At 48.8% G+C, this 27,414-nt stretch overlaps 2 protein-coding genes across 5 annotated transcripts in view; both read right to left on the reverse strand.

The window, feature by feature from the left end:
• The window catches only part of si:dkey-91i10.2 (uncharacterized protein LOC555224 homolog), a 48,468-nt gene that overhangs the window by 15,548 nt on the left and 5,506 nt on the right, over positions 1-27,414 (reverse strand). For 3 of the 4 annotated variants that reach the window (XM_064326758.1, XM_064326760.1, XM_064326756.1), the window contains exons 2-3: positions 5,165-5,328; positions 1,423-3,041 (exon numbers count right to left, since the gene is read on the reverse strand). In XM_064326758.1, the coding sequence (XP_064182828.1) occupies positions 1,423-3,011 (1,589 nt within the window). In that variant the 5' untranslated portion in view covers positions 3,012-3,041; positions 5,165-5,328. The remainder of the gene's footprint in view (positions 1-1,422; positions 3,042-5,164; positions 5,329-27,414) is intronic. The other variant, XM_064326757.1, reaches the window with a different exon arrangement.
• On the reverse strand, positions 5,161-9,138 carry LOC135249718 (octapeptide-repeat protein T2-like). The gene is made up of 2 exons (XM_064325236.1): positions 8,785-9,138; positions 5,161-5,328 (listed from the first exon to the last, which is right to left on the reverse strand). The coding sequence occupies exons 1-2, from the start codon at positions 9,136-9,138 to the stop codon at positions 5,161-5,163; spliced, it is 522 nt and encodes a 173-aa protein (XP_064181306.1).

Below are 27,414 nucleotides of genomic sequence, written 5' to 3' on the forward strand. Positions count from 1 at the left end.
AACAGGTCGTCAGAAGTAACAATGTGAGGCTTACATGTACACCCCCACCCGGCAGAAATAACTCAAACACAGAACCTCCTGCTGCAAACAGAACAGCACTTAAGAAACATACTGAGCCTGAGGGAGAATAGGAAATACATGCAGGCACAAAAAAAATACTATTTTCAGAAAAATAGCAGATTTTTGCCAAGAGGATTTTAAACTTTTCTTGATATGGGGGCACAGTTTCCGTATTTCCAATACTGAACATCAAGGTAAAACTACCTTTGATATGGGACTGTTTCTCGTCAAATTCGTTTCAAAGAACAGCTTGTGCGGCATCAAACAGCAAAACATGTGCATTTTATTATTTCACTCCGACTGAACGCTGACACTGACACTGACTCTGACAACGTTCATCGAAAACTGCACGGCAGAGTTTTCTAAAAAGGCGTAAGTTTTGTAAGAAGGCACACTGGAGTGGCAGATTGGCAGGGGGTGGGGGGGGGGGGAATTTGGAAAGAACTCGAACGCAGAAACAATGATTTGAAGAACTTCTTTCAGCGCACTAAATTCCTGCTCAGTGCGGCCTTTGAATTCCTCTGACAGCTACCAGGCTGTTAGCCTGCGATGCAAACAGAACGCCGCTGGCAGGTCCGCCCCGCCCGTCTACTGACGCTCCCTGTGCCGATCAATCACGCCTCAGTCCGCCAGTCCGGGCTCCCGGGCGTCTGAACGCACGGTACGAACCCGCAGGAAGTCTTCCCGAAGGGTCCTCCAGCGCTGCCCTCTCACGTGCTGCGGCGCGCCCGTTAGCGCCCGTTAGCGCTCGTTAGCGCTCTCCGAGGACCGAACGCGATCGATGCGCGCCGCAACGCTAACGAAAATGCCCGCGCGGTGGGAAGTCAAGGCGGAGCGCTCGACCGCGCTCGCTACGATGCGCGGCGTCCTCAGCCCGGAGTTTTTATTAGCTTCCCAAAATCCAAATCTCTGACTTTTTTTTTTTCCCCCAATGTGCTTTTCACCTGCATGTCGATTTTTGGGTGCCCGCAGTGAGAACTGTTTGAACCCTTCCATAAAGGTGTAAAGATTAAAGCTTGCCTTTGAAAACGCATCAGGGGATTTTTACGGCTGCCCAATAGCTGCATGCATTAGTAGTGTGATCGGCCAAGGCAAACAGACGCTTCTTTTCAAAGGGCTGGAGGCGGACTTAATCTGCGTCCGGCACTAAAATCTGAATTTCAATGAAGACTGTCATCAATCTGAACTGCACTGTCCTGCTTTTGAGTGACACCTTAATAACCAAACAATCCTGCCCCATCCAATCAGAAGATCGCTCTAAATTCTAATTCTTGCGCACTGACAGGAGTGAAAACTAAAATGGAGGACAGCTGTTCTTCCCCTTCACCCAGCGTACAGGAAGTGAAATCTCCAGTGACTCACCTCTTCTTTATCAGGTCCAGAGCAGACCCGAGGAGCCCGTCCTTCATCTTGGAGATCTTGGCCCCGTAGCTGGAGAGGTCGGTGCCGTCCAATAGGAGGGCTGGGCAGCAGGTGGGCGGGGCATGGGTGCCATCCCGCAGGTGGGGGAGGGCGAGGCCCGACACGTCGTCTTTCGCGTTTGAGATGGTGCCGCCCACCTCCGCCTCTTGGGGCGTGGCCAGAGGCTGCAGAGGGGGGCGGGGCGTGGGGCTTGTGCATATGGGGACGGCCGGGGCGTCTGTGCCCCTGTCCTGACCGGCCGGCTGGCCCTCCTTCCTGCTGTCCCTGTCGCACTCTGCGATGCTGTTACTCCGCCCACAGTCTGAGTCAGTGCTCTCCGCCCTGCCTGCCTGTTCCCCATCTGCTCCAACTGCAGTGCTATCCCCACCTGCTTCACCCCCACCTGCTTCACCCCCACCCGCTCCAACCCCACCCGCTCCAACCCCACTGTCACCCCTGCCCACTTCACCCCCAGCAGTATCACCCGCAGTCTGATCCCTCTTTGACCCCCCAGCATCACCCCCACTCTGCCCCCCTGTGGCTGAGGGCTGCTGGCTCTGCACCCCCCCCTCATTCCCACCCTCCTTCTTCCTCATCTTCTTGAACTCCTCGAACGTGGGGATGTGCAGCCGCCCCGCCGGGGGCCTCCGGAGGGCGGGCGGGGCCAGGGCCTCGGCGGTGCGGGACTTGGCGGGGCGGGGCTCGTCGGCGGGGCGGAGCGTCAGGTCGGGCGAGCTGTTCTGCCGGCGCAGCTGCAGCCTCCTCAGGGCCTCCTGCTTGATCTCCTCGGGGCTGGTGATGCGGCAGCCGGGCCTCCCGTTGGGCGGGCGGGGCGCCGGGGGTCCCGGGGGGGCGGCGGCCGGGGCCGGGGGGCGCAGGGGCTTGCTGGGCTCCGTCGCCCGGACGCTCTGGAGGCGGAGCTTCTCCCGCAGGCCCCGCCTGGCCGCCCCGTTCAGCACGGCCTCGCCCCCCCCGGGGAACAGCCACTGGGGCAGGAGGGGCAGGTCCCTCCTGGCCGACGGCCCCCCCCGAGGGGCGGGGCAGAAGGCCACGCCCTCGGCCCCGCCCTCGTACCAGCGGCTGGAGGCGGTGCAGCGGAAGATGAGCTCGCTGTCCACGCTCCCGTAGGGGGCGCTGAAGGCCAGGAGGCCGGGGTCGGGCAGAGCGGCCCAGTGCAGGTTCTCCATGCTGCGGTACAGGCGGCCGCTGGCCGTGTTCAGGCACAGCGGCGGGGGAGGGGGGCCCGGCGGCGGCGGAGGGGGGGCCGCGCGCTTCAGCGAGGGGTACACCCCGCCGCTCGGGCAGCACTGCAGGCCCAGGTTGGCCAGCAGGGCGCCGCTGTGGAACGCGCACTGCCCCGGCGCCCCCTGGTGGCCGCCGTCGGGGTAGAGGGGCAGGGGCCCGCCCAGGACGGACAGCGGGGCGGGGAGCTCGGCCACGCGTCGCTCCAGGTCCATGCTGCGGTTGGCGGCGGGGGCGGCCGACACGGAGAGGTCACATGGTATGGTCTTCAGATCCGGCATCTGCCCTGCCACAGGCCCAGACTCCATCCTTCTGAGAGAAGCGCCAGGACGCGGACCCTGTCACCACAGAAACCAAACACACTCTGAATACATGTCTATGTATCCACGAACAAAAACATTTAACAACCTATCTGCAAAATTATAGTCCAAAAATCCTGAAGCTTATTTACTGTACACCAGCTTCAACATCTAGTTAAACGTTTAGTTCCTCATTTACTAAGACCTTTAGCATGCGCAAAACCTTTTAGCGCACGCAAAACCAATAACATGACGAACGATTAGTCGTGGTATTTGTTTTGCACCAATCACTGGATGTGTTATTCATTTTTGTTTGCTAAAAGGTTTTGTACATGCTAAAGGTCTTAGTAAATCAGGCCCTTAATGTGTATTAAATACTCGCGTTCCAAAATAAGCCAAAGTCTGTGATTTTTAAAAAATCTGAACCTTAATAATCATCCATCAAAGATGTGACAATATAAAAATACCACGTCAGAATGTTTGACAGTCATAATTACAATGTGCCCATTGCAGGAGTCCTTCGCTTGCATGATCGCATTCCCATTCTAAATATGTCTCCCACATCCACATGAATGAAAGGGCTCGGGTCTAAGACTGCGCAGTGTGAAGCGAGGAAACGCGAAGCCGTCCTGACAGGAACGAAGACGGGCGCGCTGCGGCTTCATCGACGCTACCCGCGCCATTCGTCAGGCTAATAAAAGACCAGCGCATTCGGGCAGCAGATTCGCCTTCCTCTCGCCGTGACTTCACAGCGCAGGAAATGGCCGCCTTTCAGAACCCGTCGGGTCCCCGGCGTCAAGCCGCAGGAAACGCTGGGGACGGGGGTCGAGCGGCGAGGGTTATGAAACGCGGCGGCCGAATAAATCTCCGCCGCGCGCGTGAATATTATCGCTTCGATCGGACTGGATTTATGGGGAGGGGAAACCGCTCGATCTATATTGTCTGTCGGGGGGGGTAACAATGGCCGGGGCGACGGAAGATTAAAAATTCACCCGTCGCCATTCATTATTCGTGCCGAGCGAAAAGGAGGAGGAGAGGCCTTCCGGACTCGACGGGCGCGATTAAAGGGAGCGGCGCGGCCCGATGGGTCAGCAGAATTAATTAGCCGCGCGCAGCAATCCAGCGCGCTCATTGCCGTAGACCCCGCCAGTCTGAGACCGGCGAATGGTTTTCACCCAGACCGCGGCTTTGTGTCGACCGTCCCCGCCGCGGCGTCTGAGAACGCGTCTTCGCGTTCTCGCCCGGCTTTCTTTGGAACGCGCGCGCTCTCTCTCTCTCTCCTGGAAAACTGCTGACGCGCGGACAAACGCGATTCGTTAGCGCGAGCGGGGCTTGTAATGTGGGACCCGCTCGACCGCAGCGTTTCACTGCCACCGACTTCCTGTCTCCGTGTATGACTGATAGGCAGGCGCATCTGGAGATGCTCCAAGCTGCATGTAACGGCTTTTCCCCACAGATCAGCAGCCAGTCACCGCACCTATGCTGCTGTACAGCATCAATGAAAGGCGGGGGGGGGGGGGGTCTTTAATATGCGTCAGTGCATCAGTGGGGGGGGGGTTTAATATGTGTAAATGTGCCGAGGGGGGGGAGGGGGTCTTTAATTAAATGCGGGTTGGGGGGTCTTAATGAGCTAACATGTCAGTCTAAATCCGTCTGAGTCCCCCCCCCCAGAGCCCCCTGAGGGGTGATTAGGTGTTTTCTCAGCGGCTCAAACCCTCGTCACCCTTCGGTGTGTTCACACGCGTGTCAGAACCTTGGCGCCATTTACCGAACACACGTCCGCATCGGTGCTTGCCAAAAACGTACAAAGTCTCCACACTGTTAAACCTTATCAATGTTATATGATTATGTATTTTGAAACAATCCAATGGCAGTTAGAAGTGAAATTCTACGAAAGTCTACGCACAAATTGCCTGACGACAGTAAGAGAAACGTCACAGGTCTAGAGGTTTTGGTCCCTCTGCGTTTTTTCGGCGCTGGCCAATTGGACGGCCGGTCCTTGCGTAACCGATTTTTGCCACGCGGGTCACTTCTGACCGCGAGCGTGCCCTCGCTCTCTGAGGAGATTGCTCGACGCGGAGCATCGCGTTGCGTCTCCCGGGGTCACGAACCCAATCTTCTGGTCGCCGTGGTTTCCCGTCCCCGCCGGCGTCTCGTCTTACCCCATTTTCGACGCCGTCTCTTCCGCCTCCGGCTCCTCCCGCCGGCCCTGGCCCGAGCGCTCTCCGCTCCCCGGCTTCTCCGAGACCGTCCTCCGGCGAAGGGAGCTGGCTCTGTTCCAACCGTCCCACACCCAGACTGCCGTCGCCTCAAGCACCGGCGTCTGCTGGGGGTGAGAATGTTGTGGGGGGGGAAAGAAATCAATATGCGTTCCCCAAAAGACGAGGATGCAAAAAACTGCCCAGTGCTACAGCAAATACCGCATCAGTGCAGTGCAAACTGTGCTCCCTACCATCAAAGCACATCGCCTACTTGCATCCAACAGGAAACTGAAAACAGGCTATTGAAATAAATAAAACAGGTCTAAAACTAAATAAAAAAGCAACCACAAAAGATGTATGCCTAATTAATTTCATGATAATTATTTTCATGAAAATACATTCATAGTTACACCTGCACAGACCATGTATGATTACATTACATTACATTACATTAGGCTTTAGCGACGCTCTATCCCAAGCGACGTACAACAGTGCATGGTCATGATGTGAGGTGCAAGAACACTAGGTGAGTAAGGATCGTAGTCCAGAGTGACCACTCGATCAGACTCAACCCTGTAGGTAGCTTGTTCAAGCAGAATCCTACCAGTACAACTAGCAGGAATCACACTAATCACACCTATCAGACAAAACATCTGCCAGATACACTACATATATTATCCAACTAGGTACAGTGAGCTAACTAAGGCTAGGGAGGGTGGGAGAGGTCAGCCTGAAGAGATGAGTCTTCAGTCTGCGTTTGAAGTGGTGAGATTCTCTGCTGTCTGACGTCACGGGAGGTCATTCCCAGCGAGGGCCAGGACAGACAGCAGACGGGGGCGAAGTACAGACCGAAGAGGGGAGGTGCCAAGCGTCCAGAGGTGGCAGAACGGAGAGGTCTGGCTGGTGTGTAGGGTCTGATGATCCTCTGAATGTACCCTGGTGCTGACCCCTTAGCTGCCTGGTATGCAAGCACCATGATAACATGGTTGGTACCTCAAGCAACACACTTTCCCTGGTGTACACTTGGGCTGGAGTTATTTACTTACAGAGTAGTATAAAAATAACACCCGTAGCTGTACAAACTCTAACAGGCTGCATTATCATTAGTTTGTGTGACAGGGTACCACTCAGGACCATGCACAGCTTGAGCATGGGGCCAGTACTGGGTCACCAGTGGAAACATTGTTATAAGCTGGACTCTTATTAGGGGCTCAAGAAACTACATTGTTACTATGCAACAGCAATAATCAAACAAAGATTAATTTACCTGTAGAGTTCCAAACCAGTCATTTCACACTGAAACCACCTTCAGAGTTCCAAACCAGTCATTTCACACTGAAACCACCTTTAGAGTTCCAAACCAGTCATTTCACACTGAAACCATCTTTAGAGTACCAAACCAGTCATTTCACACTGAAACCACCTTCATAGTTCCAAACCAGTCATTTCACACTGAAACCATCTTTAGAGTACCAAACCAGTCATTTCACACTGAAACCACCTTCATAGTTCCAAACCAGTCATTTCACACTGAAACCACTTTCATAGTAACAAACCAGTCATTTCACACTGAAACCACCATTAGAGTAACAAACCAGTCATTTCACACTGAAACCATCTTTAGAGTTCCAAACCAGTCATTTCACACTGAAACCATCTTTAGAGTACCAAACCAGTCATTTCACACTGAAACCACCATTAGAGTTCCAAACCAGTCATTTCACACTGAAACCACCTTTAGAGTTTCAGATGTCTAGTAGGGATGAAAAAAATTATTTGATTGTCAGTTGCGAGCATGTCGAATGTTCAATCCAAAATCAGTTTTTCTCTTTTTTTAAATTCTCAAACCATTCAAAATAAAAGATCAGCAATGTCACCTAGGCTACTGCTCTAAATGTGTAATTGAGGGGATGGGCGGGGCTGTTGTCATTCACTTTAATGTGACTTGCCGTCAGTTGAAAAGATGGCCAGCTTGCAAAATACGTGCCGCCAAATTTGCATACCACACGTCGACATCTATGATGTCAACCCACTTAAGACCCAAATATCCGAGGCCAAGAGATCCCAGCAAACAAGCACCCAACTTTGTAGTGAGACCTCATCAGTGTGACAGCTGTCCAACTGAAACCACAACAGATTTAACAGCTAAAATGGTAACAGAAGTCATGCTCCCCGTACACATGGTAGAGGGTGAAGGGTTTCTGGACCTACTGCCATTTGTTGAGCCCGAATTTGCTCCTGTGCGATGTACTGATGCGTGAAAACCCATCACAGCTCGACTTCCATACAGTGAAACAGCTGCCTCATTCTGTACCATTCCAAGCCCGGTAATGTTGTGATAACCATCTATGTGTGGACAGCGCTAACTATACTGAGACTTACGTGACTATAAGAGTAACAAACCACTCATTTCACACTGAAACCAATTTTAGGGTTACAAACCAGTAATTTTACACTAAAAACGCCTTTACAGTACATTTAACAAAACAGTCATTTCACACTGAAACTTTGCTGGGTCCGAGGACTAACACTTTGTTACTGTACATCACACCTTACTAACGTTACACGGCAGTGAGATGTTATTACCTCATGCAATTATCACACTGTTGCTAAAATATGTATGGTTTAGACTTACAGAATTAAACCCAACCTACCTTTTACCTTCATGAACAGATATCGGTGCTTAATTAGCAAGGTTCTATACCGTGAGTCACACATGAAACAGGTGTGAGTCACACACAAATGCTAAACCAGTGGTGTTTTTCCCTTAATGAACTTTCTTTTCACTGTGCATTAGCACCCCCCCTCTCATGTGTAATTCAGGAGCTTCTGTGGCAACGCTCAACTGCGTTTGAAGGAGCTGCTCACACACTTTAACCCTTTCCCTGCTCACACACTCTGCCTGCTCACACACTGTGCGCTTTAACACTTTCCCTGCTCACACACAGTGTGCTTTAACCCTTTCCCTGCTCACACACTGTGTGCTTTAACCCTTTCCCTGCTCACACACTTTAACCCTTTCCCTGCTCACACACAGTGTGCTTTAACCCTTTCCCTGCTCACACACTTTAACCCTTTCCCTGCTCACACACAGTGTGCTTTAACCCTTTCCCTGCTCACACACTTTAACCCTTTCCCTGCTCACACACTGTGTGCTTTAACCCTTTCCCTGCTCACACACTTTAACCCTTTCCCTGCTCACACACTTTAACCCTTTCCCTGCTCACACACAGTGTGCTTTAACCCTTTCCCTGCTTCTGTAGCATGTGCATTAACCATTTCTATTTGTGCGTGTATGTGTTCGCATATGTTTGAGAGTGTGCACATGTATGTGTATGTGTGTTTGTGCGTGTGTATGCACGCATGTGTTTTTGCGCATTTGTGCGTTCGTGTGTGTGTGTGTGAGTATGTGTGCAAATGCGCTTGTGTGTATGAGCCTTTGCTTGCGTGTGCAACAACATGAAAAATAATGAAGCGTTTGGTGGCCCATATATGCCACTGTGGCTCTCAACAGGCAGTTTACTCTGCTAATTAGGTGCAGGAAACACGAACAGCATCTTGAGCCGTTTCAGCTGCAGTACGGAGCGCTCGCAGAGCCGCGCGGGCTGAGAAATGACACGAAGCCGCGGCTCCGCCTCCCGCTCCGCCTCCCGCTCCGCCTCCCGCTCCGCCCCTCGCTCCGCCCCCCGCTCCGCCCCCTCGCTCCGCCCCCCGCTCCGCCCCTCGCTCCGCCCCCCGCTCCGCCCCTCGCTCCGCCCCTTGCTCCGCCCCCCGCTCCGCCCCCCGCTCCGCCCCCCTGCACTTCCTGTGGCTAACGAGGTCCTGTTTCCAGCGTGCGGGTCTGAGTGTGCTTTCACCAGACCCAAACACCGACAGCACCCCCCTCTCCTCCTCTCCCGAGGTTTGGAGGCGGGGTCCAGGGCACACGGAAACATGTGCAGTGCTGACAGAGCCTGCCACAGGATTGGTGGAGGCTTAAGGAGGGGCGGGGCCTTTCTACAGTTTCATTCATTCTCACGGCTGGCTTTCCCGTGGCTTATAGACAGGCCTACGATTCTTGGGGAGACACTTTTTTGTGGATACTGTTTAGTGTATTTCTGCCCATAAATATGAGTGTATATGAGTGCATTTCTCTCATATTTAAGGACAGGTGAAAGATGAATGCTGAGAGTGATTGTTTACACAAATTATTTTCAAAAAAAGTGGCATTCAAGTGTTGGAATGTGCAGTTTGGGGAACAGCGGAATACTGAGGGCATTTCAAGTGCGATTCAGCAAGTAACCCAACCCCATGAGCCATGACTGATGGCACAGGTGAGGCGTCAGAGGGCATTAAATTACACATTAAGAAGAAGACGGGGCTCCATTACGCAGATGGGAAAGACGCACGCAGCTAGATTACGCACCCCTCCAACAGGTCCCAGTACACAGATTACGCTCCTTCAACAGGGCCCTGCACACAGATTACACCCCTGCAACAGGTCCCAGTACACAGATTACACACCCCATCAGTGGGTCTCTGTACAGATTAAGTACCCCATCAGTGGGTCTCTGTACAGATTAAGTACCCCATCAGCGGGTCCCAGCATGCACCCCTGTCACATCTGGCACTCTGGCAGTCATTCATTTGGTTCAGTGAGTTTGTGTAGCCTGGATGAGAGGGTCTGATGGCCTGTTGCAGGCTGGCCTAAGCTCCTAGACTTACTGCTTTATTATTTCAGCCCCCAGCCCTATTTTGGCAGAAATATATTTTATGACTTACCATCCATAATTGTATGACTTTTATGTCTGAGAATAATTCCCTTCAATGTTGTGGAGAGAATGCTGCATAAACAAATTTTTTAAATGATATGCTTTTTCTGTTCTGATATAATATGTTTGCTTCTGAAAGTCTTGGTTGTACTTTACCTCCAATTGCCCTTTGATAATGACAGACAGACCCTCTGGGTAGCTAATGTACCAGCCTGCTCAAACCACTCTTTTCAGCCCAGCATGAAAAAGTATCCGGTTGTTACTGCGTCACAGGCCCCAAGCCCCTGAAAAGATCACTGAGCCATTAGGACCAATCAGAACCACTGAGCTATGATGACCAATCAGAGCCACTGAGCCATTAGGAATGATCAGAGCCACCGAGCCATGAGGACCAATCAGAACCATTGAGCCATTAGGACCAATCAGAGCCACTGAGCCATTAGGACCAATCAGAGCTGCTGTGCCATAAGGACCAATCAGAGCCACTGAGCCATTAGGACCAATCAGAGCCACTCACAACCAATAAACTGGAGAAAACAGCTTCAGCACAACTTCTGATTAATCTGTGTGCCTATATTCCATGGCTTGCACAAGAGGACTCAGGCCTATCTGTACCATCAATCTTAATACTAAATAGCATTTTCTAATGAATGGTTTCTATCAAGCAGTGAAACACGGCAGCAAATAACAAATCCACTAATGCAATTCTGAACTTCAGAGTAAATCCTGAGTAACCAGTTAAAAGTTGTAATGTCAGCGGCGAGCCCGTGGATGCGAGCGGAGCGCGGGGGGGGTCCGGAGCCCAGAATAAATAAAGAGAGGTAATTAAACTATTTCTACTTAATGGCACATTTAATGGTGCACTTAAGACGTGCGGCGCATTACTTCTACTAAGCATCTAATAAAATCAAGCGGGGAGGGAAGGGCCTGCAGTTTAGGGCCCTATTACTCTAATGAAGCTGGGCCTCTCCTGTCAGGCGCCGGTGAGATGCGCCCGATCTTCGCGGGGCGGCGGGAGGCTGTGAAGGAGGAGACAGGGTGCGGAGCCGTCGCTCGCCTTCTCCCAAATGCACATAATCACGGGCCCGGCCGTACAGCAGCTATTCGCCAGCGACGGCTCAGAGGGTTAGGGTGTGTTCCATCCATCCATCCATTCGTCCATCCGCCACTTCCCAGCCTGCTTATTCCCGGCCAGGGTCGCTGGGGGAGTGTGGGTGGGGGGGGGCTAGAGCCTGTCCCAGAAAGCACTGGCAGAGAGGCAGGAATACGCCCTGGACAGGTCGCTAATCCATCACAGGGCATTCGCACACCATTCACTCACACGCTCACACATGTGGGCCAAGAGCCTCCGATTAGCCTAGCCTGCATGTCTTCGGACTGTGGGACTGAACCCGTACGAACACAGGGAGAACATGCAGAAGCTCCACGCAGAAAGGCCTCGGCCGGGATTCGAACCCAGCGCCTTCTTGCGTTGAGGCGACGGCGCTGTCCATGCACCGTGCTGCCCAGATGCGGCGTGTTCAGACACGTCTGTTGATGGAATATCACATTAAGATTCCAGACTAATGAAACGGGAGAACGCGCGGGGGCGGTCTGTCTCAGGCCGTAATTACGCTCGATACTGAGACGCCGTGGAGGGCGGGGTCAGTGAGACGCGCGCACGGGGGAGAGCCAGTGAGCGTGTGCAGATGCGTCCTCCGCAAGGCGCAGGAAGAGCGTTCCCTAGGCTGAGGGTCAGGGAAATTCTCCACAATTCATATTTCAAAGTCGGAAGTGTGACGCACCCTTTCCTCAAGCGGACTTTTGTGTCTTGCTGTTTTTTTTAATATAGAACACACACTGGGCCTCTGTACGATCACATTTGTTCGTGAACTGCGTACAGGAACGTTTCCAAGAACATTTCGGCATTCATCCTTTTTTCTTACCTATATTTGTTCATGGCCGTTTCCTTATACAAATCACAGGAACAGGATTGAGCAGAAAATTTACAAGCAGTCAGCATTCAATCATCTCAATCACCTGGGACATGGACAAAAACAAAGGTCTGCACATGTGTCATAAATCTCATGTTGTTTTTCATAGGAACATTTTAAAGAACAAAAGTACAAATAATTTATGAAAAGTTTTGTGATGAGGCCTATTGTATAGTGTACACTGTGCACCAAATCAGGGACCCTGGCGAAGCTCACCAGAAACATGTTTATGTGGTATTCAGCACTATTCAGCTCTATTTTCAGCTCTATACAGCATTATTCAGCACTATTCAGCTCTATTTTCAGCTCTGTGGAGCATTATTAAGCACTGTTCAGCTCTATTTTCAGCTCTGTGGAGCATTATTAAGCACTATTCAGCTCTATTTCCAGCTCTGTGGAGCTTTATTAAGCACTATTCAGCTCTATTTCCAGCTCTGTGGAGCTTTATTAAGCACTATTCAGCTCTATTTCCAGCTCTGTGGAGCTTTATTAAGCACTATTCAGCTCTATTTCCAGCTCTGTGGAGCTTTATTAAGCACTGTTCAGCTCTATTTTCAGCTCCATACAGCACTGTTCAGCTCTATTTTCAGCTCTGTGGAGCATTATTATGCACTATTCAGCTCTATTTTCAGCACTGTGGAGCTTTATTAAGCACTATTCCACTCTATTCAGCTCCATTCAGGTCCAGCCGGGGGTCTACCAATGGGCAGGCGGTACGGAGAAGCACAGTGCCACGCATGATTACCCCTGACATTTTGAAAGGTTGTGCATTTCTTATGAGAAGAACGGGTCCGGGCTACATACGGAGCGAGACAACACAGCGCATGTCGCTCCGCACGCCAGCATCTCCGCTTTCCGTGTTTAATAAAAACGACACTCGAGGCACCCCTGGATGTAAGCGCCCACGCTGTCGGGCAGAAAGCAGGGACGGCTATAAATAGCGGCGATTCCGGCGGCACGGACCCGTGCGCCCCGGCGGCGCGCGCGGCCTCTAATCTGCGAAGCGAAAACCCGCGGCCCTCCCGGCTCTCAGCAGCCGCCGGCTCGCAGGGGAGCGCGCGGTCTCCCAGCGCTCTGCGCGCCGAGCGTAAAAACACCGAGGCTCCCAATAAAACACAGACGCGTTCTCCAGAATTTACGCCCGCGGAAGGACAAAGGGAGCGGAGCGGGCTGCGCTCACGGAGGGGTGTGTTTTTATTAACGTCGGGGTCTGGCTGGAAAACGCGGAGAAACATCATCGCCGTCGCCGGGCCGGTTTCTCAGGGACGACGAGCCTTACGGTCAATGAGCTGCGATCCCCAGAAGGCTATCGCCGTTAGGCGAGAGAGAGAGAGACAATGTGAGGCAGTCCTGCGAAATCCAGTCTCGTTTCGCACGTTCGGTCAATAGCAGACGTCTTATAAACCGCTCTGCTAGTCATTTTATGAGGTGTTTCCTCCCAAGGGAGGGTCACGAAGATGACAAAATCAAAACCGACTCGAGCACAAGCAAAGAGACAGGAAAGATATACGTTGCCCGTGTGCGATAAACCCATTGTCTTTTAGGGGAGACAGAAACAGAAAACAGGCTACGAAAAGACAATGGAAGGACAGATTCCCGACGAGAGAGGACCGTTTACAGATGTGAGGGGAAAAAAACCGGCGACACCGCAACATGCTCAATCATAATGGCGGTGCGTGTGGAAACGCCTCCTGTGTTTGTGTCCCTGCGCGGCTAATGACATCAGCGCTACCTCGGCGTGTAAACACACTTCAGCTAGGGGAGCTGGAGAGGAAGATAAACAATACCAGCCTATGGGACTACGTGTGTGTGCGTGTGTCTGTGTGTGTGTGTGTGCCCGTGCGTGCGTGACCTAACACACAGGATGTACAGGATCCAACTCTGGAGAGAGAGAGAAAGCAATAGAGAGGGAGAGAGTGAAAGAGGAAGAGAGACAGAGACAAAGAGAGAGGGGGAGAGAAACAGACAGAGAGGAGAAAGGGAGACAGAGATGCACAGAGAGAGGAAGATAGAGACACGGACAGATCGAGAGTGATGAAGAGGGACAGAGAAAAGTGAGAGAGAGACAGAGAAAGCGCGAGAGAGGGAGAGATAATCTCAGGAGTGCAGCAGAAAGACAAATGCCCTGTAACAGGCAGGATTGTGCTCGGGAGCAGATGGCAGTGACTCACGCACATGCGGACGGGTAAGAGAGACCTTATCCCAAGACCTTGGATGCTTCTCGCTCTGCCCCTTGTGTTTCTACACTGAGCCCTGCTGAGAAGCTGAACGAGAGAGAGGCGCTGAGCAGGTACTTCTCCTCCTGGTCTCAGCCGATCAGAATGAAAGGCCCTCCGATGTCTCCCCTGCATTCATGAAACCACCCGGATCTAAGCCAATTTATTAGCTTCATTTGCCTAATACCCAGAAGGAGCATTTCCCACCGGGAAAGTTGAGAACGAATTTGAAAATGCCTTCTCCAGACAAACGCAAAAAAACAATATAAAAAACCACAATTCTCAGGTCAAAAAGAACAAACAGGAAAACAGTCCAGCTTCATCAGAATTCCTTTGTGCTCGCAGAACAGGAGAGTGACAAAGCACATTAAAGCCAGGATGCCTGCAGGTGTCTGGGTCCCCTGAGTTTTGGGGGGGGTGGGGTGTGGGGGCGTTGCTGGGACATTGCTGGGAGCAAGATTTCAGAGAAAGAGGGGGGGGGGGGCTCAGGCATTGATCAGCTCTTACAGCAGGTAATGAGCTCACCCTCCATGTAAATGATGGATCACGTCCGAGGATGACTGCCTCTCCGGTGACACGCCGGTCTCGCCGCGCTGATAACGAGCGCGGCGGGGAAGCCGCCGCTCCCGCAAATGAGATCCCGGAGCATAACGACGCCGATGATGATGACGCTAATAATAACAGTTATTACCGCTGCAGCTCGCCGGGCCGCCGCTCACAGCCATACTCCAGGCGCCACGTTAGACCGAGGCTTTGTTTCCTGCTCTCGTCGCTGAAGAGGCTGAAGTACCGCAGACACACAACTCCCCGCACGCCGCACCCCGCACCCCGCGCCGGGCTGTGGGACTGCCTTTAATCACGCTTACAGAAAGCCAGGGTCCCTTTTCTTTTAGGCGCAAGACCCAATGTCTGCAGACTCTCCTCTTGTCCTCACCAGCACCCCCCCCCACCCCCCCCCCCCCCCCCATCTCACTCGCTCACTGTGTCAGCTCAATTTATTTCCCAGTGCTCCTGGGGAAAGCTCGCCTCCTCTCACACGGTGAAATACTGGAATATTGAAACGTGTCCACGGGGCAGCGGGCTGTGAGCCGGGTCAGCTGTGACCCCGCCCCGTGACCCCAGAACGCAGGTAAACCGGAGATGGGCTCGTTTTCGTACCTCAGGAACCTCGTGTGCGGGCCCCCCGGTGGCGGTACTAGGCTCAGGTAGGCTCTGTCCTGAGGAACGGGGAGCTGGCCGTGGAGACCACGTGACCCTCTCCTCAGCAGCACATCAAAGGGTCAGCCAAGTGTGACAAGACCAGGTCACGTGACCTGCCAGACCGCAAAGCCCAGCGACCCGGTTAATCATTCCTAACCTCCTGAAGGGAGGGGAGAAATAAACATGCCGACTGCACACTGCAGAGGATTTCCACAGAACATCAAAAACAGGATCCGTTTAAACATTAAACAGATGTTTATTGGATTTCTATGTGGACAATTTGCTGAACTGTGAAATTAAGTCCAATAATGACTCAGTATATAATTTGTTCATTCTTAAAAATCAAGCCCTACAAAAAAAAAAAAAAAAACATTTCCCTAACTGCTCATTTAAAGGTCCAGGAAACTGAATCCTGTGAATTATTGGCTGATGTGTTGTTTTTACGCCTTTTTGCATTCACATATGGCCCAGAATTATTTTTAAATGATTCTTGCCAAAAATAAAATATAATGGAGAAACGCTTGTGCTGAGATTGTCTTGCTTGCTCCCTTGACTAAATGCCAGACTTTCAGTAGACGGGGTTAACAGGGTACAATGAACGCCATTAAAACGTTAAGACCAGTGAAATTCTTTCTGTTTGCAACATTTAAACGATGCTCTTGCCACTTTTGTGGGGGCAAACTAAGTTGGAAATGCCTAAACATTGCACCTTATCTGGATACAGAAGAACCAATGAGCTTTTTCCTTTTCATTTCTGGAAAAATGAATACTGCAATAGCCCCAACAGTTAATACTGTAGTGCCCATTTTCATGAGGAAGACTTCACCAACTATCTCCAGAAACGATATGGCTTTGCTAAAAAAACTAGTGCTGGCGCATGGTGTAGCAGCAGTGCCTTCCCTTCCAACTGTTGCGGCTAGCCACGCTCCCGGCTGCTGCAGAACAGACGCGTGATGGATCGGTAAGCAGGCCTACCTACGTTTGATGGATCGGTAAGCAGGCCAACCTCCGCATGATGGATCAGTATTTAGGCTAGCGAAAATTAAATAGCTTTCAAGCTCATATGTGGAATCAAAGCCTTTCTTTATTCAGGTGTAATGTCCAGACTGCTGTCGAGTCTAATGTTAGCGTACAGTAGCTCAGTGACACAACGCTATTACAAATGCAATGATCTGCAGGTTTAACTATACAACGATAAAGCCGAGCTTATGTTACTTTCTTTCGTGCTGCCTGGAGGTATAATGTTACGCCACAGGACAACCTGCTCTAGCCTAGCAACAAGGAACTGTTTACATGTGATGTGTCTTACGGATATGAATATTAATGAGCGCAGGATACACGCCCACCCTGTCCTTATCTTCTGAACAGGTCGCGATAATCTAATAGTGCTCATCATAATTTAACTGTTATAATTGGGTTAAAAACCTGCAATAAATATTGAGGAGACAATCAATTGTCATTTCCATCAGCACAATTTGAATTCAGTTTCCTGGACCTTTAGAGCCGGTCCCGTCACAAAGAGACATGAAACTAATGTGACTAATGTAATTAGCCTACCTGAAGCTGGTAACAGACACCCACTGCAATAGAGCATGACCAGGTGGCTCGGGGCCACCGAAATCTGGCCACCAGAACTGGTGGCCCGCATGGCCAGTGGATTTTCTCTGTCAAAGGGAGTAGGTTATCAGAATGTCACATTGAGTAACTTTTAATTAAGCAAGCGATTATATTTATTTATATGGAAAAAAAAAATGTTAAGTACAGCATTGTAATGATTCATTTTTCATGGAACAGAGGAGATGAAAAACCTGTCTTTAAACCAGTAGTTGTAAATATTCTCAAAAGGGTTTGCTTTTTTGCCTTTACATCACAAAAATGGACAGAATTTCCCAAAGCCACAGAATGTTTAAAGCAGTGGCTAAGCTTACTCTTTGTTCTCTGTGCCAGCATTCTGGCAACACTTACCAGGGTTGTACAGTGCAACTCTTTTGCTCGCATATGACCCAAGAAATTGGAAAATGTGAGAACAACACATAATTTAGGAGCCCTGGTGGGACTGTACATTTTCCTCATAAATTGTGAAAATTGTTGTTGATAAGTACTGTTATAGCAGAAAATGTATTACGGTAAATACAGCCAATTATCAAGTATAGCTTCTGAGTAGTTCATATTTCTTGAGTGGCGATTTAAGGGAGTCTGTTCTGTAAAATGCACCGTGGCTGAAGATCATAATCAGCGATGATCAGTCCACCTTGAGAAAACAGGTGGGGGTTTGGCTTAAGGCAGCTGAATGACACCTGCCTAATCCAATCTCTAGCCACGAAACAAGTTTTCATTTAACTTTAGGTACAAAACAATGTCAGTTACAAATCCTGTGGCGAACATATTTTAGCAATTAGCAAAATGTCATTATGCACCACTTTTCCCCAGTCCAGCAACTTAGGTGCTTAGAATGCGCTCTCAACCACCTATTCCATTTGTTGCATTTGGAATTTAGCAGAGGTAGCAAAATTCATATTGATAGATTTTTCATTTCGTTTGTTAAAAATCATCCTTACATTGTTCAAGTTGTTAATTGCCTATATCATCAGTGAAAACCTGATGTATGAATAGCTAATCCAAGTAAAAGTGTAACCTTTTTTTTGCATGTAACCTGTATCCTGCTGCCACTCCACGAGGTCAAACAATCTTAAATATTTAGTGAAGTAAAGCAATAATGCTGCCATAAAATTGTAAAGGTAGCTATAACGAATAGTAGCTATTAGCGGCTATATAAATTATTCAGCCAATGAACTGCTTGAATGTTAATCAAGGGGGGGTCCATTTTTACCTTGTTTGTTAACTCATCAAGAGGTGCAGTACTATATCTTACTTTTAGTCTCACTTAGTCTTATGCACACCTGCATTTGAAACATTTACCTTTGTGGTAATTATTTGTGTGTGCGTGAGTGTAAAAGATCTGGGACATTTTGACCCATCATTGCAAAGTTGCTGCTGCTCCACGCAGGAGCTGAGCTGAGCCTGCTCTGCGGCAGAGCTCTAAGAACGTCTTATCTCTCCCCGCTCTTTCAGGGCTATTGTTACAGGAGAGGCGGCCGTACTGAGCATGCTCCTGAATGCCCCCCGTGGTCGGCATGGAGACCAGGGGGAGCGCCGCTGCTGCCCTGGACCTGTGAGTGGAGGAGGAGGAGTCTGCGTGTTACCTACTGCCCTGTAATATGAGCAGGTCTGCGGCGGGACCAGGACAATCAGCAGCTTGTGTGAACTGAGCTGTTCTCTTACAGTAACAGCCATGCCCCATTCAATTATCAGCCTTCTTATAAAGGAACAGCCACGCACTATCCAATAATCAGCTTTCTTATGAGGAAACAGCCAGGCACTTTCCAATTATCAGCCTTATTGTAAAAGGAACAGCCAGACACTGTCCAATCAGCAGCCTTCTGATAAAGGGACAGCCACACACTGTCCAATTACAGCCCTCTAATAAAGACCTCCCCAAAAGCCTCGACAACAGTCACATCAGCAAAATGCAGCCAGTTTAACGCGCATTAAACATCTCACTTCCTTCAGTGAGTGAGAAACAGCTCTCGGGGTATTTGTGTCAGTGAGCAAATCAATAGACAAACCAAAGTGCATTATTCAAAATGCAAATACATGAAAATCAATACCCCTGAAAGAAAACATTCAGGATAGAAAATGAATTGAATAAACATTGTGGTGTGCAATAACAAAACACTATGTGTGTTGAGCCTGTTACTCTAAACGGAGGACCACAAACGAGTAAGAAGTGCACTGTAAAGATGTTTGTGAGAACACTGAAGAAGCTGTGGAATACCGGCAGCGTGCTCTTCAGATCGTCCAGGGTGCCGTCATTTGGGCTCGTCTCCGTGATGTCAGCGGGCGGGGTTAGCTCACCATTCACAGCATCACCAGCGCCGGTGTGACACGGCTGCTCCAGGGAGCGTTACTGAGGGTTCTGCACAGCCAACTAAAGGGCCACTCCCCAGAATAAAACAGCACCGTTTAACTTGCAACTGCCTTTTAGCAAGCGTCTCTAATTGGTGCATGAATGGGCTTTCATACAGGCTAAAAACAAGCAGTAAATACCTGGGAAACTGTCCAATTTTTCAAGTCACTACACCTTAATAGGCTACGATTAAACAAATTGCAGGAGGAACCCAGTGAATCTGTTTGGTTTGACCTACAAGGAACTCATAAATCTGTCTTTTAAGGGGCCTTTACTGCCTGATAATATGGCCAATGTAAAACTATCCTTGAAGTTAACATCAAAATACAGTATATACTGCCCTTTCCAACAAAACCAAAAATTAATCTCAAGCTCCAGTATGGACTTTGTGTAATAATACTGACATTAAAAATTAATTGTGTTTTTAAAGAGCGGCATTGTACTGAATAGGTTCTGCTGCACATCAGATAGAAGACCGTGTTTCTTTTTTTTTTTTAACCATTTTCAGGTCAAGTGTCCAATCACCTGTCCCGCTCACAGCTAAACTGCTCTCAGATTGAACGGGGCCCATAAAACCCAGCGGCGCGGCTCCTGCGTGGTCCTATCGCTTTGATGGAGATCAGGGATCAGAAACGCATTCGTTCCGACCGGCATCAGTCCCACGGAAGGCCTCCGTCGGGGGGGGGGGCGTCCCAGAGGCGCGGGCTCGTCCGCGGCCCGGCGCGGCTCCGCCCGAAACGGCCGCCGGATTAAAATTTATGAAGGGGCTCCGCCGGGCCCCTCCATAATTAATGGCCCTGCGCGGTGATCAGTGAATCATAGACAGGCATTTACAGAGAAAACCTCTTTCAGGACCGGCCTCCCGTTACATCGCCCCCCCCCCCCACACACCCCCCAGTAACCCGCCGCGGGAGGGGCGGCGAGAGGGCTTATTTCCACTTGGACGTGCGAGGCCCGCGTGCTCCAGGATGTAACTCATGGGGCTTCTCCCCTTTCTCTTGACCAGAGCGAGGAGACAGAGCGAGGAAAACGGACAAAGGGCCTGAAGCTTATTTACGGCCTTCGGCTTCCGAATCGGTGGAGGAAGCTGAGGTGCGGGGAAGATCCCCCTCCGCGCCCCCTGCGCAGCGACCGTCGGCGCCCCGGGGGGGGGGGCGTGTTAAAATACAGCCCCGCCTGTTTGTTTTCTCAGCGAGGGCCTCCGCCGTTGCCAACCGCGCGGTCATTGTGTGCCACACAACGAGGGGCCTATCCTTGCCGGCCCGATGGGAAACAATCACTCAAGTGATAGATCACACAGCACAATGCACAAAGAGTGGGATGCACAAAGAGCGGGCTCTTGGTCCTTCCCAAATTACAGTATTATTTAAGACTGGTTACATCACTGCGAGCTACACGACAACATTGTCGGCATGCCAGTGAGAAGAATTACAGATGAGGACTGAATCGCAAACAAATTGCACTTTCTTATCTCAGTCCTTCAGCCAAAGACAAACCACAAAGCTGACAGACTTTACAAACCCCTTTACATGTGTAAGCTGCCGAATTCATAAATGAATGAAACTTCTTCACAACGAGCTTCCCTCCCCTGCATACTGAACTTCAAAACTCCCATTTCATTAACTTTAAATGGGCTGCAAAGATTGCACCAAAAGCCAGGAACAGCCTTTAGGGCAGTTCAGAGGCATGCAGCGGGGGTACTCAGGCCTAGAGTGTGAACACGGTGACTGGGTTCAATGCTCACATGGAATAATCTGATCACATCATCGATCAGTGACCCGGCCTAAGAGGCGGGGTCACCACCATTACGGTGGCCCTCGCTGGTGTTCATGAGATGGCAATTTGCACAGTGCATCCTCAGTCGCATTTAACATCATACCGCTGGTGATGGCAGAGAACAGTGATGTAACCTGCCCCTCCCCCCCCCCTCCACACCCATATGACACATTGCTGAATCAGGTCAGGACTCATCCGTCCCAAGGCCCTCTGAAATGAGGTTTCGACGGCAGGCCCGCGCTGCGCTGGCGGATCCTGGGTCTGGAGTCTGCGCGAGGAAGACGTGGATTACGGCATCCCTGAGAGGCTGGGAATGGGCACCGCTCGCCTAATGGACGTGTCTTAGACCGCAGAACCCATTCATGAGTCATATCCCATTCGCCACTTACGCTGAAATCCCCATCCAGTGATTCTGTTCAGCGCTAAGTCGCACACACACACACACACACACACACAAACAGAATAGACTATTTATCATCACACACTAGCCTCCAGTACACGAATAAAGGAAACTGTGCATCTGAAGGGATATTCCTGGCTTCCGGGACTCTCAGGCTGAAGTCAGTGTTCGGTTTGCCTGAGGAGTCTCTCTCTGGGAGGAGTGGAGAGGGGTGGCATACTCATAAAAATGCATCCGCCGCAATTTTTAAGGAAATAAGAAAAAAAAGGGGGCTTGAACACTTTGAAGCCTCAATATTTACATAACAAAGAGGTAGGAGCCTCTGTACAGTGACAAATGCAGCCACTGCATTAGCAACGGGGAATATCTGGGGACAAAGCAAGATGAGAGGAGTCACTGTAACCGATCTGGCTCGGAAAACTGGTCTTACATTTCTTCCCTTAATCAGTCCTACACAGTGTGCAACACATGCATTCCTCTCTGTCCGAGTCAATTCAACCTTTGGACCGCATCGTCACAGATTTTAATGAGATTTGGTATACTGATTGGGTTTTATAAGAAACCCCTGGAATCAAAATTACACTCATCTTGGATTGTTAATCTGGGAGATATGGGCTAGCAAAGTTTGGGCTACTTAGCACAACTCCATGACTCTGCCTTGCTATATCTACAGTACATTACTATAGGGCATAAAGAAATGGTGCTTGCATCATTAAAGGTAAAGGCATTAAAGGTATTTTCCAGTTCTGTCTTTTACATACATACTATTTTGACTACCCTTAGTCTTTTTACTCTATTTCTACTAGTACTGCTACAATGCTTGGGTTTTTCAAGCTAACTTAAAGGTTTGCCCTCAAACTTTCCTTTTTAGTTCCTAACAATGTTTTCACACAGTTTTCATCCGCTCACAACTGACAAAGCAAATGTCAGACTCCATCCAAGATACTCAGAAATTAGGATTGAGATGGTGTGTTCACTTCAGGAATCACTCAAATTTGCAAGCATCAAACGTTTCATTATGGTTGCATATGATAATAATCGGTGGCTGGGCTGTGTTGAGACAATGCCCTGCGCTGGAGAATTTAATTTTTCACTTTCTGCATCCTCATGGACCATCTCCACCATACTCATCTCCATACTGCCCCGATACACATGTGAGTGATGGACCACCAAGATGTGTAAGTGGTGGTTGAACGAGTCACGGTAACCGGACGGAAATAAACAATGCTGAGCAGAGAAACAATCCTTGCATCAAAGGCTCAGAGGGAGCACAAATTGAAAATATAATGTCGGGGCTTTTCTTATTTCTGCAAGTTATCTTATTTCATCTCCATTTTTGAAGGCAATTTCAGTCTGACTCTTTTCTTGCCCTCTCTTTGATTCGATGAGGATTCCTGCTCTCACCGAGAGTGGATAATAAGTCTTCATTTAGTCTGCAGTGGCTCAGTTTGTGTCTAAGACAGGCTGGATTTGGACTTCATTTGGGGAGCTTTTGCCTTGAGGCTGACACTGTTTCTTCCGCATCAACTTGTCAAAGTTACCAGTTTTGATCATCTCCATGTTTTGTCATTAGTTGCATTGTGACTCCTAGTGGGTATCCTCCAGGGTACCTTTCAGAACACTTCTTGTTTTTCTTTCTCCCATTTTCTTTCTTATTTTGGTTGTTTTTTTTGAGTGGCCATTTTTGTTAGTTCCTGGCAATCCTTTGTTTGCTTGGAGGAACAGAATCGACACTGCTCCTTAACTTCATTACATCAAGGTAGTGCATTATAAATTTTACCTGTGCCTGACTATTACATTACATTACATTACATTACATTACAGGCCTTTAGCAGACGCTCTTATCCAGAGCAACTTACACAACTATTACATAGCATTTACATTGCATCCATTTATACAGATGGATATATACTGAAGCAATGCTGGTTACTCACTTCAAGTGTGCTCAATTCAAGAATCAACCACTGTTCAACAACGTTGTAAGGAATTAGCGATGTGATGCCACCTCAGGTAAGTAATGATATCTGGGTAATGACTCAAACAGCAAAGACCAAATTTTCTGGAGGTGTTGATGACATTATAACTTAACTTCAGAAAAACAATTGATCCATTTGGAAACACAGGCTTTTTATTGTAGATCAACTTTCAAAATTATAATCACTCATAACTTTGTTACCTTTAATTTTGGGGTCAAAATTGTACATATGTAAAAGACCTTTAAGATATAAGAAGAATTTCTCTATGACCAATAGTAATGGGGATACGGCAAGTCAAAATTATAGTCATGCTAATTACTGTATCTGAAACTTCATTAGTCCATATCTGCCAGATTAATGATCTGAGAGTCATTTTGGTCCCAGCAGTTTATTATAAGACCAAATCAGCATGCCACATCTCATTAAAATCCACCATGATGCGGTCCAAAAATGTGTTGAACTGACTTAGCCTATTAAGAACTTAATACTTATTGGTTAAATCTCTCCCTCCTTTACCACACAACACAATGCCACCTCAGGAGTCATGTGACACACAAAGCAATCTTGTCAAAATCACCCATCGTGTCAGCTGTCAATCAATAATCCAGCTTGATAATTGTCAAGTCAAAAAAAGCATGTTAACCGGGATCTAAAGCTAATAGACCACAGTCCTTTAATGGTACCACCATGGAGCCAGGAAACTGTAGTGCACAGCCTGTGGCTGTTATTTTGTTAACATAGGGCCTGCTGAACTGGTGAATTCTTTATTTAGCTGAATAGAACTACACTCATTTTGATGGTGCAAGGCAGGTGATTATAAGCAGTGCTCAAAATCTATGAGTCCCAATCCCAATGATAAACCTTTTTACCTTAAATAGTAGAGTGGAAACCAACCATTCAGCCAATGAGAAGATAATCCCAGTTTTAAAAAAAGATTACATTCCACATGCGCGTGACCTGAATTCCCCAAAACCCTCGGGCAAAAAGGCAAGAGAAATAAAGGTATTGGTCAGAATTCCGAGACACAGAGTCTTGTGTATTTCTTTGGACAAGGCCTTGTGTTAGTCCTGTATAAAATGAAAATATCTGACTTTCACAGAGTAACACTGGTTTAAACTCGAGTGAGTTAAAAAATACAGGATATTGACTAATTGCAGATCAATTGCATTCCTGCTCTGTAAACGGGTCAGCTATTAGGCATGGAACAGTTCATCCTATACTGATGACCTAATGTTCCTAAAATACCCTTCAGCAGAAGGGCACTGTGGGTAGATATCTCTCACTGTCACTCAAACCCAAATAAAGCACTCCAACAAAGGACTACTGGAGAGACACCGTTAGAGCAAATCTCGTGAGGACAGGACACAGTTTGGGAAGTCTGGTTCTCTCTCTGCCACTCTACTGATGCTGTCACTCTCTCTCGCTCCACTGACCCTGGTGCTCCCTGTCGTTCTACTGACCCTGGCGTTCTGTCTCTGTCACTCTACTGACCCTGGCATTCTCTCTGTAGTTCTACTGACCCTGGCATTCTCTCTGTAGTCCTACTGACCCTGGTACTCCCTCATGATAGGATGTCTGGCAAGTCCTACCCCACATCTCACATTCAGTTTGAAAACTCTGCAATGCTTGCATTTTCTACTGACAAAATAAGATGAGACTGGTCAAGATTTCACTGAAAACTGTGCAAACAAGCTTTAAGTAACACCAGCGCAGTCATGCACAGCACCGCCCTACTGTACATAGATGGAATATCCCCGTTTCACCTCACACAGCTTGTGTGCCTCTTTGGTTTGGTTTGGTTCTCACCTTTGTGCCTGTTTGCAAAGCAGCCCCCAATACCACCATTTTGACTGTAATGTCCTTTATTCAAGATCGAGAATTCCTTTATTGATTCATATTTCATTATATCCAGTGTTTCATGTTACTGGTTTGAGGGTGGGAGTGCGTACGTGTAGTTTTATCTATATAGTTGACTCAATAAGCTGCTTAATGTATAGAACTGGAGTGCTAAGGCAAGACCTGTAAGTTTCTCATTGGCCACAGTAATGAAAATATACAATATATCTTGACGCAATGAAGACTATGGCAATACTAAGAAATAATATACTATAACTTACAATTATAGTTAAACATGCGTCATGTACCTAAAAATGTACCTGGATATCCGATTCCAAACTCTGTGGAAAACACCCAGAAGCATTTGAAAATAAATTTCAGCAAAATTGTCAAACAAAACCCTTTTTTTTCCTGGATGCTAATTTGGGCTTTATGTATCTCATCACTGCTTTGGCGACATCATCATATGCACAGAATACAAATCCCCGCCTGTCACAGGTGAATCCAAATGACAGGCAAAAAGGAAGTGACATCTAATTACCACAGACGTGATGACACAGGCTGGGGAAAGATTTTTTAAATGTGTAGCATGGGCATTGATTCAAGGGTGATGAGAAATAACAAGGTGGCAACCCCCGCATGTGTGTGTATGCGTGTGTGTGTGCTTGTGTGTGTGTGTAACCAAAGCTAGGCCCATTTTAAAGCTTCCCTAGTCCGGCCTGCTTATTCACCAGAGCGTGGACAGTAAGTGCTGATATTAGCATTTTATTAAGTGACCTTTTCGCTTCCACCCTCAGTCTAAGTAGCATTCATTTCCCACTTGTGTTTTCCGCCAGGCAGAAAAGCAGCTCTGCCAACTAACAAAGACATACTTCTCGCACACACAGGGACTTAGCTGCTAGTACTGTACGTGCCCTTATAATTTATTTTGTAACAAATATAAATGCTCTAAGATTACATTCATTTATTCATTTTGGGCTAAGCTCGTTTACTGATGCCTTGTACCTTTGGGCAAGCATCCAACAAGTTACTCTGTTTGCAATTAAATTGCCGTCCAAGTCCTGAAAGCACTTCTGGTGCGACCCTAAGAACCGTAAAGTGTCCCTCTTCGGTGCCAGCATGTACCTCACTGGTCCTTTTCTCTGTACCCTGATTTATGTAACTGGGCACTCGGACAGACTTCAACTTAACGGGACAATCAAATAAAATCTGAAATATGACTGAGCATTAATGTAAATAATATAATAACGACTCTATTAAGCCATTGATGAGACAGAAGCAGGCTAGGGGGTCAGCAGGGATGAACATCAGATCACTCTCTGATCTAATCCTGGAATAGCACACACATTATACATGGTAATGGCTGATGACACAGATAGCTGGCAGCTGATATCTTACACATTTACACAGCTGTACATATACTCCGCTCAGTGGGAAAACTACAGTGCCTCAGCTGTGACTTGAACCCGCAACCTTCCTGTCATAAGTTCAGGTGACAGGTCACAAAAAGTTTAAGGTCAGGAGCAGGAAGCACGCCCCGGCCTGGTTTTCCTGGGGCAGGACCCACAATCAGAGCCAAAACAAAAGGGCTGGAAGCGGTGTGTAGAACTGAAGGAAATTTCCCCAGAATTAGTGCGTCAGTATAAGAGCTGCTTTGGTTAGTGACGTGGTCAAGCCCCAGCTGTGTACATGTTAATTACCCTGCAGGTAATTAGCAGTGTGCTTCAGTGCCGCTCCGCTGGCTTGGTACCCGCCTGGCGCCCTTTGTTGACTGTCTGTTAGCAAAGGGGGTGGGGCTACCGGGCACATTGTCTAGAGCCGCTTTGTTTCTATCCAGCTGCAGCTACTGTTTTACAGGAGAACAATTTACAATCCAGCCGCACACGCACTGGTACACCGTGCAGTGGGAATACAACCACACGCACGCGCTGATACACCATGCTGTAGGAATCCAGCCACACACACACACACACACACACTGATACACCATGCTGTAGGAATCCAGCCACACACACACACACACTGATACACCATTCTGTAGGAATCCAGCCACACACACACTGATACACCATGCTGTGGAATCCAGCCACACACACACTGACTACATGTGTAGGAA

This window comes from Anguilla rostrata, chromosome 3 (assembly GCF_018555375.3).
Source record: "Anguilla rostrata isolate EN2019 chromosome 3, ASM1855537v3, whole genome shotgun sequence".
NCBI classification, from domain to species: Eukaryota; Metazoa; Chordata; class Actinopteri; order Anguilliformes; family Anguillidae; genus Anguilla; species Anguilla rostrata.